The sequence below is a fragment of the Penaeus vannamei genome, chromosome 17 (assembly GCF_042767895.1).
Source record: "Penaeus vannamei isolate JL-2024 chromosome 17, ASM4276789v1, whole genome shotgun sequence".
In the NCBI taxonomy this organism is placed as follows: Eukaryota; Metazoa; Arthropoda; class Malacostraca; order Decapoda; family Penaeidae; genus Penaeus; species Penaeus vannamei.
Genome location: NC_091565.1, coordinates 25,464,345 through 25,480,191, shown reverse-complemented (window position 1 = coordinate 25,480,191; position 15,847 = coordinate 25,464,345). Strand labels below are relative to the sequence as shown.

The 15,847-nt window shown below is 38.0% G+C and overlaps 1 protein-coding gene across 1 annotated transcript; it reads right to left on the bottom strand.

Annotated features, from left to right (window-relative positions):
• Positions 1–6,857: 6,857 nt before the first annotated feature.
• On the bottom strand, positions 6,858–7,540 carry LOC138864649 (uncharacterized). Its single transcript, XM_070132496.1, has 2 exons — positions 7,084–7,540; positions 6,858–6,961 (listed from the first exon to the last, which is right to left on the bottom strand). Exons 1-2 carry the CDS (start codon positions 7,538–7,540, stop codon positions 6,858–6,860), a joined length of 561 nt encoding a protein of 186 aa, XP_069988597.1.
• Positions 7,541–15,847: the final 8,307 nt, after the last annotated feature.

The following is a 15,847-nucleotide window of genomic DNA, read 5'->3' as shown; positions in this document are numbered from 1 at the left end:
AGAATTATAATTCTGATATTATCATCATTATTATTGTCATTCTCGTCATTATTATCACCATTATTGTCAATATGAATGGTATTATCATTAATACCATCATGATTAACAGAATTAATGCTAAAATCATCATAAGTATGATTTACAATCGAAATAATGATAATTTTGTGATTAATAATAATAATAATAATATTTTTGATTACAATATTTTTGATTACCATAATAAAATTATTAGTATTAATTCGAATATCATTATATGGAAATCATTAGAATAATGCTAATTATTGCTATTTTTTCAATTATTATCAAAATTATCACGAACTATAATTCTATTATTATTATCATTATTGTTATTATCATCATTATCATCATTATTGTCAATATTAATGAGATTATCATAATTAACAGAATTAAGGCTAAAATCATCATGATTAGGATTTTGAATCGAAAAAGTTTTTTTTACCATTCTCTCAAAAGGCTGGAATACGCTAGATTTTGCTTGTTTTCGACTTACGGGATTTTATTTTAGCTTTTTCATTATAAATGGATGCAATAATCATTATCTTCGTTATTATAGTCATTATTGTTATTATTAGTATTATAATTATTCATATAATTATCGCCATAGTAATCATTATTATTATCATCATTCCAGCTATAATAATTATCATACTAATTATCATTGTCATTTTCATCATTATTACTATTTTCATAATGATAATAACAATAATGATAATTACAGTGATAATAAGAACAATAATAAAAATAATATTAACACTAATAATATTGGTATCATTGTTTTCATTATCATTATTAGTATGAAAATTATTAAATTACTGTTTGTTGTTGCTATTATTTCAGTTATTAGCAAAATTATCATTAAGATTCTCATATTATTATTATAATTATCATCGTGATTATCATTATTTTCATCATTATTGTCAATATTAATGGTATTATCATCAAAATGATCATGATTAATTGACTTACTGCTAAAATCATCGAAATCATGATTAGCAATAATATTATTGTTATTATTATTTACATTAGTAGCAGTAGTATGAACATCATTAGAAATCTTTTCATTATACTTATTATTGCAGCTATTATCAAAATTATCATATATATATATATATATATATATATATATATATATATATATATACATACATATATATATATATAAATATATATATATATATATATATATATATATATATATATATATATATATATATATATGTATATATATATGTATATATATAAATATATATATATATATATATATATATATATATATATATATATATATATATATATATATATATATATATATATATATATATATATATATATATATATATATATATATATATATATATATATATATATATATATATATATATATATATATATATAATCATATATATATATATATATATATATATATATATATATATATATATATATTATATATCATATATATTTATCATATAATATATATATATATATATATATATATATATATATATATATCTATGTATGTATATATATATATATATATTGTATATAAGCAAATCATTATATATATATATATATATATATATATATATATATATATATATATATATATATATATATATATATATATGTATATATATATATATATATATGTATATGTACAAATACATATATATATATATATATATTGTATATAAGCAAATCATTATATATATATATATATATATATATATATATATATATATATATATATATATATATTGTATATAAGCAAATCATTATATATATATATATATATATATATATATATATATATATATATATATATATATACATTTATATGTATATATTGTATATAAGCAAATCATTATATATATATATATATATATATATATATATATATATATATATATATATGTATATATATATATATATATATATATATATATATATATATATATATATATTATATATACATATATTGTGTATATAAATATTTGTGTATGTGTGTGCATGTGTGTTTTTGTGTGTTTGTGTGTGGTTGTTTTGTGTATGGTTGTTATGTGTTTGTGTGTGTGTACATAAAGATATGCATATATGTATGTATCAGTGTGCGTACATGTACAGTTGCGGAATTATATTTCAGTACACATGCTGGAACCCACTTTCATACATCTGGCAACAAGTACGATGTAAACATAGAGTAAATAGCATTTCTATGAATGGGGCGAAACCCCTAGCTTGTTTGTAAGACTGAGCGGGGTTGGTCGAATAGAAATAACCAATAAGTATAATAATATCTATTTTTTCGAAACGAAGCAAGCCATTTCATATTGCATTTTCTTCATATAAGTGATTGCAAAACACGCAGTATTAGTAGTCGTTGGCTTCGTAGTGGAATATTTTTGAAATGTGACTTTTTGGAATTGTTTATCGAGATGGCAACACCTGTGGAGGTAAAGTGGCATGTCTCCCTCATTTAAACAAAACAATTAACAATCATATTTGCATGATTTCTTGAACCTAGAAAATGCTTTATACTTCAAACAACTATGTATGACAGCTAAATCAAACAGAAATTTGCAAATTCGTTGAGAATTTATCAACTGCTTCTCGGAGCTACACCACCTAGTAGCAGCTAAAGGAACTAATGAAATGAGATTTTTCTTTTCGCCGAAAGCAAACTGTTTCAATAAGTAGAAATCATGATGCGTTATATTCAGTGATGGGCATAGATGCACAGAATTGTCTAAGGCGATACCAATGCATCGATACGAGAAATTTGACTAAAACGATTCTGATACATCGATTCTTCGAAGACAGTTAAAGCGATACCAATATATGTATCGCCGATACAGCATCACCGATTCGTTATTGTAAGAAAATAATGAACCTGATATACCAATATTTCATTTGGATGACTGATGCACTGTAAAAAGTGTTTTTCAAATCATGCGTGGATATTTTGATGAGTTTTGCACCACAGTAACAACTGCATTATTACAACCGACAGGTTCGTAGCACTAAATGCGTTCTGTAAGAAAATAAAAAAGCCATTCCTTTATAGCCAAAGAATGGAGGAGAGGGCCCCCTGCCTCTTTCACACTTCTTGAGCGTCACTGTCAACACCGCAAGCGAACGAGAAAGAAAAAACAATCAAAACACATTTAAAAACAGATAGATAGACATAGAGGGTAAGGAGAATCAGAGAGAGTAAGAGAATGAGAGGAGAGGGCTAGTCAGAGAGCGAGAGAATGAGAGGAGAGGGCTAGTCAGAGAGCGAGAGAATGAGAGTTAGATAGCGAATAAGAGAGTGGAGGAGAATGGGAGTAAGGGGAGGGAGTGAAAGGCAGAGAGAGGGATGGAGGAAGGAAGGAAATGAAAGAAAGGGGCGAGAGATAGATAGAGAGAGAAAGGGAAAGTGGGAGGGGGGGGGGGCACCGATGGAGAGAGGGAGCGAGAGGGAGAGGAGATGGAGGGATGAAGTGAGAGAAAGAGAGGAGCAAGAGGTAGAGAGAGATAAGGAAAGAAAAGGGGGAGGCAGAGACAGAGAGAGGTTGTGAGAGAGAGGGGAAAGAGATAGAGAAAGAAAGAGAAGGGAGGGGGAGACAGAGATGTATAGAGGTAGTGTGAGAGGGAGAGGGAGGAAGAAAGAGAAAGAGAGAGGGGGGGGAGGGGGAGAAAGAAAGAGAAGGGGGAGGCACAGACAGAGAGAGGTAGGGAGAGAGAGAGGGCGGGGGGTGGAGGGAGGAGAGAAATAGAGAGGGGAAAAGAGAAAGATAGAATGAGTGAGGGGGGTAGGTATCACAAAAAGGAGAAAGAGAGAGAGAAAGTGAAAGGAAGAAAAAAAAGAGGGGGAAGAGATAGAGAGACAAAGAAAGAAGAGGGGCGACAGAGACAGAGACAGGTAGTGAGAAAGGGAGGGAAGGAGGGAGAGAAAGAGCGAGAGAGAGAGAGAGGAGGGGGGTGCAGGGATTGAGAGAGTGAGTGAAAGAAAGACGGACAGAGAGAAAAAGAAAGAGAGGGGTGGGATAGATAGCGAGTAAAGAAAAAGGGGGAAAAGGAGAGATAGTGACAGGAAGTGAGTGAAATGATGAGTGGGAGAGAAAAGGAGAAAAAAAGACAGAGATAGAAATAAAGAGAGAAAGAGAAAGAGAGAGTGAGAGTGAGTGCAAGAAATAAAAATAGATAGAGAGATAGATGAAAAGATGAGTGAGAGATTGAAAGAAAGAGACAGAGAGGGGAGGAAGGAAGGGAGAGAGTAGGTAGATGGAGAGAAAAAGAGGGGGAAGAGATAGAAAGAGAAAGAAAGAAGGGGGGTGGCATAGACAGAGAGAGGTAGTGAGAGAGTGAGGGAGAGAGGTAGAGAGAAAGACAGAGTGAGGGAGGGAGGGAAGGACCCAGAGAGAGCGAGTAACAAAGAGAGAGACAGAGAGAGAGAAAGAGCGAGGAAAGAGAGAGACAGAGAAAGAGAGAGAGTGTGTGTTGGGGAGAGAAAGAGAACAACAGAGAGAGTGAAAGAAAGAAAGAAAGAGATAGAAATAAAGAGAGCGAGTCACACACATACACCCACACACACACAAGCAGGGAGAGAGAAAAAAAGAGAGAAGGAGGAGGGGGGTAGACCGGGGGAGGGAGGGTAGGAGAGAGAGAGTCACAAATAGAGATAGAGAGTGTGTGTGTGAGAGAGAGGGAGGCGTAGAACGGGGGAGGGAGGGTAGGAGAGAGAAAGAGAGAGAGGGAGAGAGTCACAGAAAAAGTGAGAGAGAGAGAGAGAGAGAGAGAGAAAGAGAGAGAGAGAGAGAGAGAGAGACAGACAGAGAGAGAGAGAAAGAGAGACAGAAATAAAAAGAGACAGGGGGAGGGGGAGGGCGAGGGAGAGGAGGTTGGGAGGAGGGAGGAAGGGAAAGCAAGAGGGAGAGTGTAAAATAATGAGAGAGGGGAGAAATAGATAGAAAGCGAGAGAGAGGTTGGGGGTAGGGGGGGAGAAATAGATAGATATATGGAGTGAGAGAGTGTATCAGAAAGGGAGTGAGTGAGATAGTTAGTGAAAGAAAGAAAAAAAAGAGAACGACGAAATGAAAGAGAAATATAGAGACAGAATATGATAAAGGGAAAGAGAGAGAAAAAATAATAATAAAGAGAAAGAGGGAGAGAGATTGATAAAGAGAAAGAGAGAGAAAGGGAGGGGGAGATAAAGCGAACGAGATCGAGAGATAAATAGACAAAATTAGTAACAGAGGGAGACAGAGAGAGAGAGGGTGTGTGAGCCTGAGTGTGTGTGGGGGGGGGGTGAACAAGTATATATTAGGCGATGGGGTATAAACACGTATGTATGATTTGTTTCGTTCATCTGGAAAGCACTTTATCTTGTGCTAAATCCTGATAATGGTTTGCGCTATCAAGATCCTACAAGCCATGACACTTCTATGCGGAGACGCATCCACACTCGAACAGCAGAGCAAGTAAACACACGTTTGCTTGTTTCAACTCAAGCAACTACAAGTTAAGTGGTTGAAGGAGGGAAATAAAATTTACTTCCTATAAGGCTGTTGTATAATGTTTGGTATCTTAAATATTTCCATTCTGATTCTGAGGGAGTGGGTATACTATGTTGCGCTCTACTTTTCTTTGGCATATATATAATTTCTGTTCTCTCGTTTGCCAATTCATGTCTAATCACTGTGTGCGCGTATGTGTTTATATATTATCTTGATGAGTTTATGAAATAATTTCTCGTTATATGAAATATATAAGATGCCGTTGACTTTGATGAGTATTTTTCATACACGACTTCCTGGAATTATTTGATAGCTTAAATGGCATTATAACTGCACATTTCTTTACAAATATACACGTTTCTTTCTATAAACATCTACGTATGACAGCTGAACGAAATTGAAATTTGCAAATTCACTGATTTGCAACTTTTCGTTATCCTACCTTAATTATCTAGAAGAAGCTAATAGAACAAATGAAGTGACTTAATTTTGTTTCCTCAGACACCGATTCAGAAGACTGTAAAAACTTGAATTGTCTTTATCACAGAACATTCACTTAATGCAAAATCACAGAAGGGATATAGAGAATATATACGTGCTTCATCATTGTGAGTGTGTGTGCGAGTCAAGGAAGTAAAGATGGCCATTTTCAATGTAGCTGTTTGTCATTACCGTTATTTGACTACTAGCTTGCGTACTGCAAGTTTAGGATTATTGGTCTTACATTTGGAACATTAGGAACCACGTTCAGCGCTAAATGATACAAAATGTATTTGATAACCGAAATACTTTTTCCTTGTATGAACTGACCAAATGGTATAAAGTTTTGAATATAATTAGTTGCATTTTCACTATTAAAGAAAATCAGTATTATGTAGAAAAGAGCAAATATTAGGAAAAATCATACCAACTAGAACAATTCGTTTTTATTAAAATCTTGTCCAACCTCCATTATTTTCTATTACTAATCGTAGTCTTTCCGGGACAGAAGCGACATGCTTATAGATTAGTTCCGGTTTCCTCCGCATTACCTCCCATTCCCTCTTTGCATGCTGTATTACCTGTTGAGAGGTTCTTTCATTGGCCGTTTCCCAGATGTTAACAATATTTGCCCAGACATTTCTATGGGGTTCAGGTCACATGCTTTGCTTGGCCAGGGTAAGACCTCCTTGTGGTTTTGGTCTTGGAACCATCTCGTAACTACCCTCGAAGTGTGTATGGGGCAGTTATCCTGCATTACAATGATTGTTTCTGGGAACGGCAAAGCATAGCTCCGTACCAACGGGAGAAACGCTTCTTCCAACAATTCTATATATTTCTCGGAATTGAATCTTCCGTCTATTTCTGCAAGCTCGCCAACTCCATGCAGGAAGATCCACCCCCACATGTTGCATGCCACGTGTCCACTTCTCGCAGTTTCATAGATATTTTGTCTATCATATCTGGAAATTATAGGGAGATTAGAACATGAACATAACGGCATACGGCAATAATCTGTAGACTTATCTTTTCTATACATCATGATACAATAAAATGCAAGGTGAAAAAGGTTATATTTACATACCTTGTGTTATCTCTCCTCCAGCAATGAAGCTTCCCGTGCGCGGTGGAACAAAAAGTTTTTCATCAGTCCAGATAACTCTTCCCCAGTAATCTAGATCTTTGTCGATATGCTGCTGGGCGAATTGGAGACGACCTTGGCGATGACGTTCGGTCAACCTCGCTTTCACAGCTGGTGTACGGTGATGAATCCCATCTGCGTGCACTCGCTTTCTCACCGTGCGACTTGTTACTGGGAGCTGTAGTTCTTGGATTTTGACCGCATTGGTGAAGGGGTTCGCCTCCACCGTCTCCCGGATTTGAGCATCCTGGTCTGCGGTCGTTCTCCGTGGAGCACCGGAACGAGAGCGGTCATTCAGGGTACCCTCCTCCTCCCATCTCCTTATCCACCTGTAAACGACAAATCGTGAGATACCCAACTCTCTGGAAATTTCACTGGGAGAGAGACCACTTTCCCTCATCCCAATGATGCGGCCTCGAGTTGCAATTTTCGTTTGCCTTGCGTCCATCTTCAAAGGAGAGTCAGCTAAGCCAGAGTGTGCTGCATTTCACAGGCAACCCTGTTATTCCCTCGGATTTCCCAGACGTCACAGTTTTTTTCCTTCTTTAAGTTATCTCCTCTTTCTTTAAATTACCCTGTTTGTAGTTCTGGGTTAAGAAACAAGCTTTCAGCTTCCTGGATTTTTCGGACATTTCGAATGTCTGAAAATAGTTATTCCATTAACCTGTGAAGGGTATTATAAAAAGTTTGACTTTCTCAAATCTAAATATTATATATATATATATATATATATATATATATATATATATATATATATATATATATATATATATATATATATATATATATATATATATATATATGTATATATATATATATATATTTATTTATTTATTTATTTATTTATATTTATATTTACACATCTGTATACCTATGCATATATTCTTGATAGAAATGAACTGAGAAACAAGAGAATAGAAAATACAAATATAACAGAAAAGTAGAGAACGAGATACATCAGCTAACAGGTCATGCAGTGAAGGAATGTGAAATATTGCGGAAAGACTGTGAGTAGTTATGGAAAATAAGGGGGATTGGAAGAGAATGAGAGGAGAGGGCTAGTCAGAGAGCGAGAGAATGAGAGGAGAGGGCTAGTCAGAGAGCGAGAGAATGAGAGTTAGATAGCGAATAAGAGAGTGGAGGAGAGTGAGAGTGAGGGGAGGGAGTGATAGGCAGAGAGAGGGATGGAGGAAGGAAGGAAGAGAAAGAGAGGGGGGAGAGAGAGAAGGAAAGAAAAGGGGGAGGCAGAGACAGAGAGAGGTTGTGAGAGAGAGGGGAAAGAGATAGAGAAAGAAAGAGAAGGGAGGGGAGGCAGGGATAGAGGGAGGTAGTGTGAGAGGATAAAGGAGGAAGAAAGAGAAAGAGAGGGGGAGAGGGAGAAAGAGAGAGAAGGGGGAGACAGAGAGAGAGAGAAAGGGGAGGGGGGGAGGAGGGAGGAGAGAAATAGAGAGAGGGGGAAAGAGAAAGAATGAGTGAGGGAGGGTAGGTGTCACAAAGATATATATATATATATATATATATATATATATATATATATATATATATATATATATATATATAAAGAGAGAGAGAGGAGGAAGAGAGAGAGCATGTGAAAGGAAGAAAAAAAGAGGAGGAAGAGATAGAGAGAAAAAGAAAGAAGGGGGGCGACAGAGACAGAGAGGTAATGAGAGAGAGGGGAAGAGAGAAAGTCAGTGTGAGGGAGGGAGGGAAGGAGAGAGAGAGAAAAGGAGTCGCAAAGAGAGAAAGAGCGAGGGAGAGAGAGAGGGGGGTGGGTGATTGAGAGAGTGAGTGAAAGAAAGACGGACAGAAAGAGAAAGAGAGAGAGGGGTGGGGTAGATAGCGAATAAAAAAAGAGGGGGAAGGGAGACATAGTGACAGGAAGTGAGTGGAAGAGAGAGAGAGAGAAAGAAGGAGAAAGAGAGTGAAAGGAAGAAAAAATAGACAGATAGAGAGATAGAAATAAAGAGAGAAAGAGAGATAGTCACAGAGAGAAAGAGAGAGTGGTGGAAGGAGTGACTGAGAGAGTGAGTGCAAGAACTAAAGAAAGAGAGATAGATGAAAAGAAGAGCGAGCGATCGAAAGAACTAGAGAAAAAGGGGAGGAAGGAAGGAAAAGAGTAGGTAGATGGAGAGAAAAAGAGGGGGAAGAGATAGAAAGAGAAAGAAAGAAGGGGGGTGGCAGAGACAGAGAGAGGTAGTGAGAAAGGGAGGGAAGGAGGTAGAGAGAAAGACAAAGTGAGTGAGGGAGGGAAGGAACGAGAGAGAGAGAGTCACGAAGAGAAAGAGCGAGGAAAGAGGGAGAGGGCGGCGGGGACGAGAACTACAGAGAGAGAGAGACTAAAAGAAAGGAAGAAAGAGATAGAAATAAAGAGAGAGAGAGTCACACACACACACACACACACACACACACACAGAGAGAGAGAGAGAGAGAGAGAGAGAGAGAGAGAGAGAGAGAGAGAGAGAGAGAGAGAGTGAAAGAATGATGAAGAGAGAGAGAGACAAAAAAGAAAGAGAAAGATAGGAATAAGAAGAGAGACAGGGGGAGGGGGAGGGCGAGGGAGAGGAGGTTGGGAGAAGGGAATGAGGACGAGCAGGAGAGAGAGTGAGTGAGAAAATGATAGGGGGAGAAATAGTGAGAAAGCGAGAGAGGGAGGGGAGGAGGAGAAATAGATAGAGAAAGGGAGTGAGAGAGTGTGTGTATCAGAAAGGTAGTGAGTGAGAGTGAAAAAGAAAGAAAGAAGAAAAAGAGAATAACGAAGAGAAAGAGAATAGAGAGTATGATAAAGTGAAAGAGAGATGAAGAGAGAGAGAAAGTAATAATAAAGAAAAAGAGGGAGAGAGAGATTGATAAAGGGAAAGACATAAAGAGAGAGAATTGGAGGTGGGAGATAAAGCGAACGAGATAGAGAGATAAATAGTGACAAAATGAGTAACAGAAGGAGAGTGAGAGAGAGAACCTGAGAGAGGGAAGGAGGGAAGGAGGGGAAGAGACAGGGAGTGAGAGAGAGAGGGTGTGTGAGCCTGTGTGTGTATGTGTGTGTGTGCGCGCACAAGTATATATCAGGCAATGAGATATAAACACGTATGTATGATTTGTTTCGTTCATCTGGAAAGCACTTTATCGTGTGCTAAATCCTGATAATGGTTTGCGCTATCAAGATCCTACAAGCCATGACACTTCTATGCGGAGACGCATCCACACTCGAACAGCAGAGCAAGTAAACACACGTTTGCTTGTTTCAACTCAAGCAACTACAAGTTAAGTGGTTGAAGGAGAGAAATAGATTTATTCCCTCTAAGGATTTATGATATGTGGCATTTTATATGTTTTCATGCTGATTGATTGTTAGTTCATACCTTGTATGAACTAACAAAATTGGTAGAAAGATCATCCAATTTGAGGATAATTGGTTGCGTTTTCACTTTTAAAGAATAACAGTATTAGAAAAGGGCAATTATTGGGAAAATCATATTTACCAGAACAATTCGTTTTTAATAAAACTTTTTCCAATCCCCCTTATTTTCCATAACTACTCACAGTCTTTCCGCAATATTTCACATTCCTTCACTGCATGACCTGTTAGCTGATGTATCTCGTTCTCTACTTTTCTGTTATATTTGTATTTTCTATTCTCTTGTTTCTCAGTTCATTTCTATCAAGAATATATGCATAGGTATACAGATGTGTAAATATATATATATATATATATATATATATATATATATATATATATATATATATATATATATATATATATATATATATATATATATATATATATATATATATATATATATATATATATATATATATATATATATATATAATATTTAGATTTGAGAAAGTCAAACTTTTTATAATACCCTTCACAGGTTAATGGAATAACTATTTTCAGACATTCGAAATGTCCGAAAAATCCAGGAAGCTGAAAGCTTGTTTCTTAACCCAGAACTACTAACAGGGTAATTTAAAGAAAGAGGAGACAACTTAAAGAAGGAAAAAAACTGTGACGTCTGGGAAATCCGAGGGAATAACAGGGTTGCCTGTGAAATGCAGCACACTCTGGCTTAGCTGACTCTCCTTTGAAGATGGACGCAAGGCAAACGAAAATTGCAACTCGAGGCCGCATCATTGGGATGAGGGAAAGTGGTCTCTCTCCCAGTGAAATTTCCAGAGAGTTGGGTATCTCACGATCTGTCGTTTACAGGTGGATAAGGAGATGGGAGGAGGAGGGTACCCTGAATGACCGCTCTCGTTCCGGTGCTCCACGGAGAACGACCGCAGACCAGGATGCTCAAATCCGGGAGACGGTGGAGGCGAACCCCTTCACCAATGCGGTCAAAATCCAAGAAGAACTACAGCTCCCAGTAACAAGTCGCACGGTGAGAAAGCTATTGCACGCAGATGGGATTCATCACCGTACACCAGCTGTGAAAGCGAGGTTGACCGAACGTCATCGCCAAGGTCGTCTCCAATTCGCCCAGCAGCTTATCGACAAAGATCTAGATTACTGGGGAAGAGTTATCTGGACTGATGAAAAACTTTTTGTTCCACCGCGCACGGGAAGCTTCATTGCTGGAGGAGAGATAACACAAGGTATGTAAATATAACCTTTTTCACCTTGCATTTTATTGTATCATGATGTATAGAAAAGATAAGTCTACAGATTATTGCCGTATGTCGTTATGTTCATGTTCTAATCTCCCTATAATTTCCAGATATGATAGACAAAATATCTATGAAACTGCGAGAAGTGGACACGTGACATGCAACATGTGGGGGTGGATCTTCCTGCATGGAGTTGGCGAGCTTGCAGAAATAGACGAAAGATTCAATTCCGAGAAATATATAGAATTGTTGGAAGAAGTGTTTCTCCCGTTGGTACGGAACTATGCTTTGCCGTTCCCAGAAACAATCATTGTAATGCAGGATAACTGCCCCATACACACTTCGAGGGTAGTTACGAGATGGTTCCGAGACCAAAGCCACCTGGAGGTCTTACCCTGGCCAAGCAAAGCATGTGACCTGAACCCCATAGAAATGTCTGGGCAAATATTGTTAACGTCTGGGAAACGGCCAATGAAAGAACCACTCAACAGGTAATACAGCATGCAAAGAGGGAATGGGAGGTAATGCGGAGGAAACCGGAACTAATCTATAAGCATGTCGTATGATTTTTCCTAATATTTGCTCTTTTCTACATAATACTGATTTTCTTTAATAGTGAAAATGCAACTAATTATATTCAAAACTTTATACCATTTGGTCAGTTCATACAAGGAAAAAGTATTTCGGTTATCAAATACATTTTGTATCATTTAGCGCTGAACGTGGTTCCTAATGTTCCAAATGTAAGACCAATAATCCTAAACTTGCAGTACGCAAACTAGTAGTCAAATAACGGTAATGACAAACAGCTGCATTGAAAATGGCCATCTTTACTTCCTTGACTCGCACACACACTCACAATGATGAAGCACATATATATTCACTATATTCCTTCTGTGATTTTGCATTAAGTGAATGTTCTGTGATAAAGACAATTCAAGTTTTTACAGTCTTCTGAATCGGTGTCTGAGGAAACAAAATTAAGTCACTTCATTTGTTCTATTAGCTCCTTCTAGATTGTTAAGGTAGGATAACGAAAAGTTGCAAATCAGTGAATTTGCAAATTTCAATTTCGTTCAGCTGTCATATGTAGAAGTTTATAGAAAGAAACGTTTATATTTGTAAAGAAATGTGCAGTTATAATGCCATTTAAGCTATCAAATAATTCCAGGAAGTCGTGTATGAAAAATACTCATCAAAGTCAACGGCATCTTATATATTTCATATAACGAGAAATTATTTCATAAACTCATCAAGATAATATATAAACACATACGCGCACACAGTGATTAGACATGAATTGGCAAACGAGAGAACAGAAATTATATATATGCCAAAGAAAAGTAGAGCGCAACATAGTATACCCACTCCCTCAGAATCAGAATGGAAATATTTAAGATACCAAACATTATACAACAGCCTTATAGGAAGTAAATTTTATTTCCCTCCTTCAACCACTTAACTTGTAGTTGCTTGAGTTGAAACAAGCAAACGTGTGTTTACTTGCTCTGCTGTTCGAGTGTGGATGCGTCTCCGCATAGAAGTGTCATGGCTTGTAGGATCTTGATAGCGTAAACCATTATCAGGATTTAACACAAGATAAAGTGCTTTCCAGATGAACGAAACAAATCATACATACGTGTTTATATCCCATCGCCTAATATATACTTGTGCACCCCCCCCCCCACACACACACACTCAGGCTCACACACCCTCTCTCTCTCTGTCTCTGTTACTAATTTTGTCTGTTTATCTCTCGATCTCGTTCGCTTTATCTCTCCCCTCCCTTTCTCTCTCTTTCTCTTTATTATTATTTTCTCTTTATCATATTCTGTCTCTTTATTTCTCTTTCATTTCGTCATTCTCTTTTTTTCTTTCTTTCACTAAATATCTCACTCAATCCCTTTCTGATACACTCACACTCCATATCTCTAACTAATTCTCCCCCACCCCCACCCCCAACCTCTCTCTCGCTTTCCCACTATCTATTTCTCCCCTCTCTCATTTCTTTTACACACTCTCCCTCTTGCTTTCCCTTCCTCCCTCCTCCCAACCTCCTCTCCCTCGCCCTCCCCCTCCCCCTGTCTCTTTTTATTTCTGTCTTTCTTTCTTTTCTCTCTCTCTCTCTCTCTCTCTCTCTCTCTCTCTCTCTCTCTCTCTCACTTTCTCTGTGACTCTCTCCCTCTCTCCTACCCTCCCTCCCCCGCTCTACGCCTCCCTCTCTCTCTCTCACACACTTTCTATCTCTATTTGTGACTCTCTCTCTCCTACCCTCCCTCCCCCGGTCTACCCCCCTCCTCCTTCTCTCTTTTTTTTCTCTCTCCCTGCTTGTGTGTGACTCGCTCTCTTTATTTCCATCTCTTTCTTTCTTTCTTTCACTCTCTCTGTTGTTCTCTTTCTCTCCCCAACACATGCTCTCTCTCTCTTTCTCTGTCTCTCTCTCTTTCCTCGCTCTTTCTCTCTCTGTCTCTCTCTTTGTGACTCGCTCTCTCTGGGTCCTTCCCTCCCTCCCTCACTCTGTCTTTCTCTCTACCTCTCTCCCTCACTCTGTCTTTCTCTCTACCTCTCTCCCTCACTCTGTCTTTCTCTCTACCTCTCTCTGTCTATGCCACCCCCTTCTTTCTTTCTCTTTCTATCTCTTCCTCCTCTTTTTCTCTCCATCTGCCTACTCTCTCCCTTCCTTCCTCCCCTCTCTGTCTCTTTCTTTCAATCTCTCACTCATCTTTTCATCTATCTCTCTATTTTTATTTCTTGCACTAACTCTCACTCTCTTTCTCTTTCTCTCTTTATTTCTATCTCTGTCTTTTTTTTTTCTCCCTTTCACTCTCTCTCTCCCACTCATCATTTCACTCACTTCCTGTCACTACCTCTCCTTTTCCCCCTTTTTCTTTACTCGCTATCTATCCCACCCCTCTCTTTCTTTTTCTCTCTGTCCGTCTTTCTTTCACTCACTCTCTCAATCACTCCACCCCCCTCTCTCTCTCTCTCGCTCTTTCTCTCTCTCCTTCCCTCCCTTTCTCACTACCTCTCTCTGTCTCTGTCGCCCCCTTCTTTCTTTCTCTCTCTATCTCTTCCCCCTCTTTTTTTTCTTCCTTTCACTTTCTCTCTCTCTTTCTCCTTTTTGTGATACCTACCCCCCTCACTCATTCTATCTTTCTCTTTTCCCCTCTCTATTTCTCTCCTCCCTCCTCCCCCCCCCCCCCGCCCTCTCTCTCTCCCTACCTCTCTCTGTCTGTGCCTCCCCCTTCTCTTTCTTCCTCCCTCTCCCTCTCACACTACCTCTATCTATCTCTGGGTCCCCCTCCCTTCTCTTTCTTTCTCTATCTCTTTCCCCTCTCTCTCACAACCTCTCTCTCTCTCGTCTCTGCCTCCCCCTTTTCTTTCCTTATCTCTCTCTACCTCTTGCTCCTCTCTTTCTCTCACTTCATCCCTCCATCTCCTCTCCATCTCGCTCCCTCTCCCCATCGGTGCCTCCCACCTTCCCTTTCTCTCTCTATCTATCTCTCGCCCCTTTCTTTCATTTCCTTCCTTCCTCCATCCCTCTCTCTGCCTATCACTCCCTCCCCTTACTCCCATTCTCCTCCACTCTCTTATTCGCTATCTAACTCTCATTTTCTTGCTCTCTGACTAGCCCTCTCCTCTCATTCTCTCGCTCTCTGACTAGCCCTCTCCTCTCATTCTCTTACTCTCTCTGATTCTCCTTACCCTCTATGTCTATCTATCTGTTTTTAAATGTGTTTTGTTTTTTCTTTCTCGTTCGCTTGCGGTGTTGACAGTGACGCTCAAGAAGTGTGAAAGAGGCAGGGGGCCCTCTCCTCCATTCTTTGGCTATAAAGGAATGGCTTTTTTATTTTCTTACAGAACGCATTTAGTGCTACGAACCTGTCGGTTGTAATAATGCAGTTGTTACTGTGGTGCAAAACTCATCAAAATATCCACGCATGATTTGAAAAACACTTTTTACAGTGCATCAGTCATCCAAATGAAATATTGGTATATCAGGTTCATTATTTCCTTACAATAACGAATCGGTGATGCTGTATCGGCGATACATGTATTGGTATCGCTTTAACTGTCTTCGAAGAATCGATGTATC

What these genes read in the sequence shown, in the direction of transcription:
- LOC138864649 (XM_070132496.1), bottom strand. Translation starts at nt 7,540, where the DNA reads ATGAGGGAAAGTGGTCTCTCTCCCAGTGAAATTTCCAGAGAGTTGGGT. An exon ending in TGGAGGAGAGATAACACAAG is followed by an intron (nt 6,962 to 7,083) that starts GTATGTAAATAT and finishes TATAATTTCCAG; the next exon opens with ATATGATAGACAAAATATCT.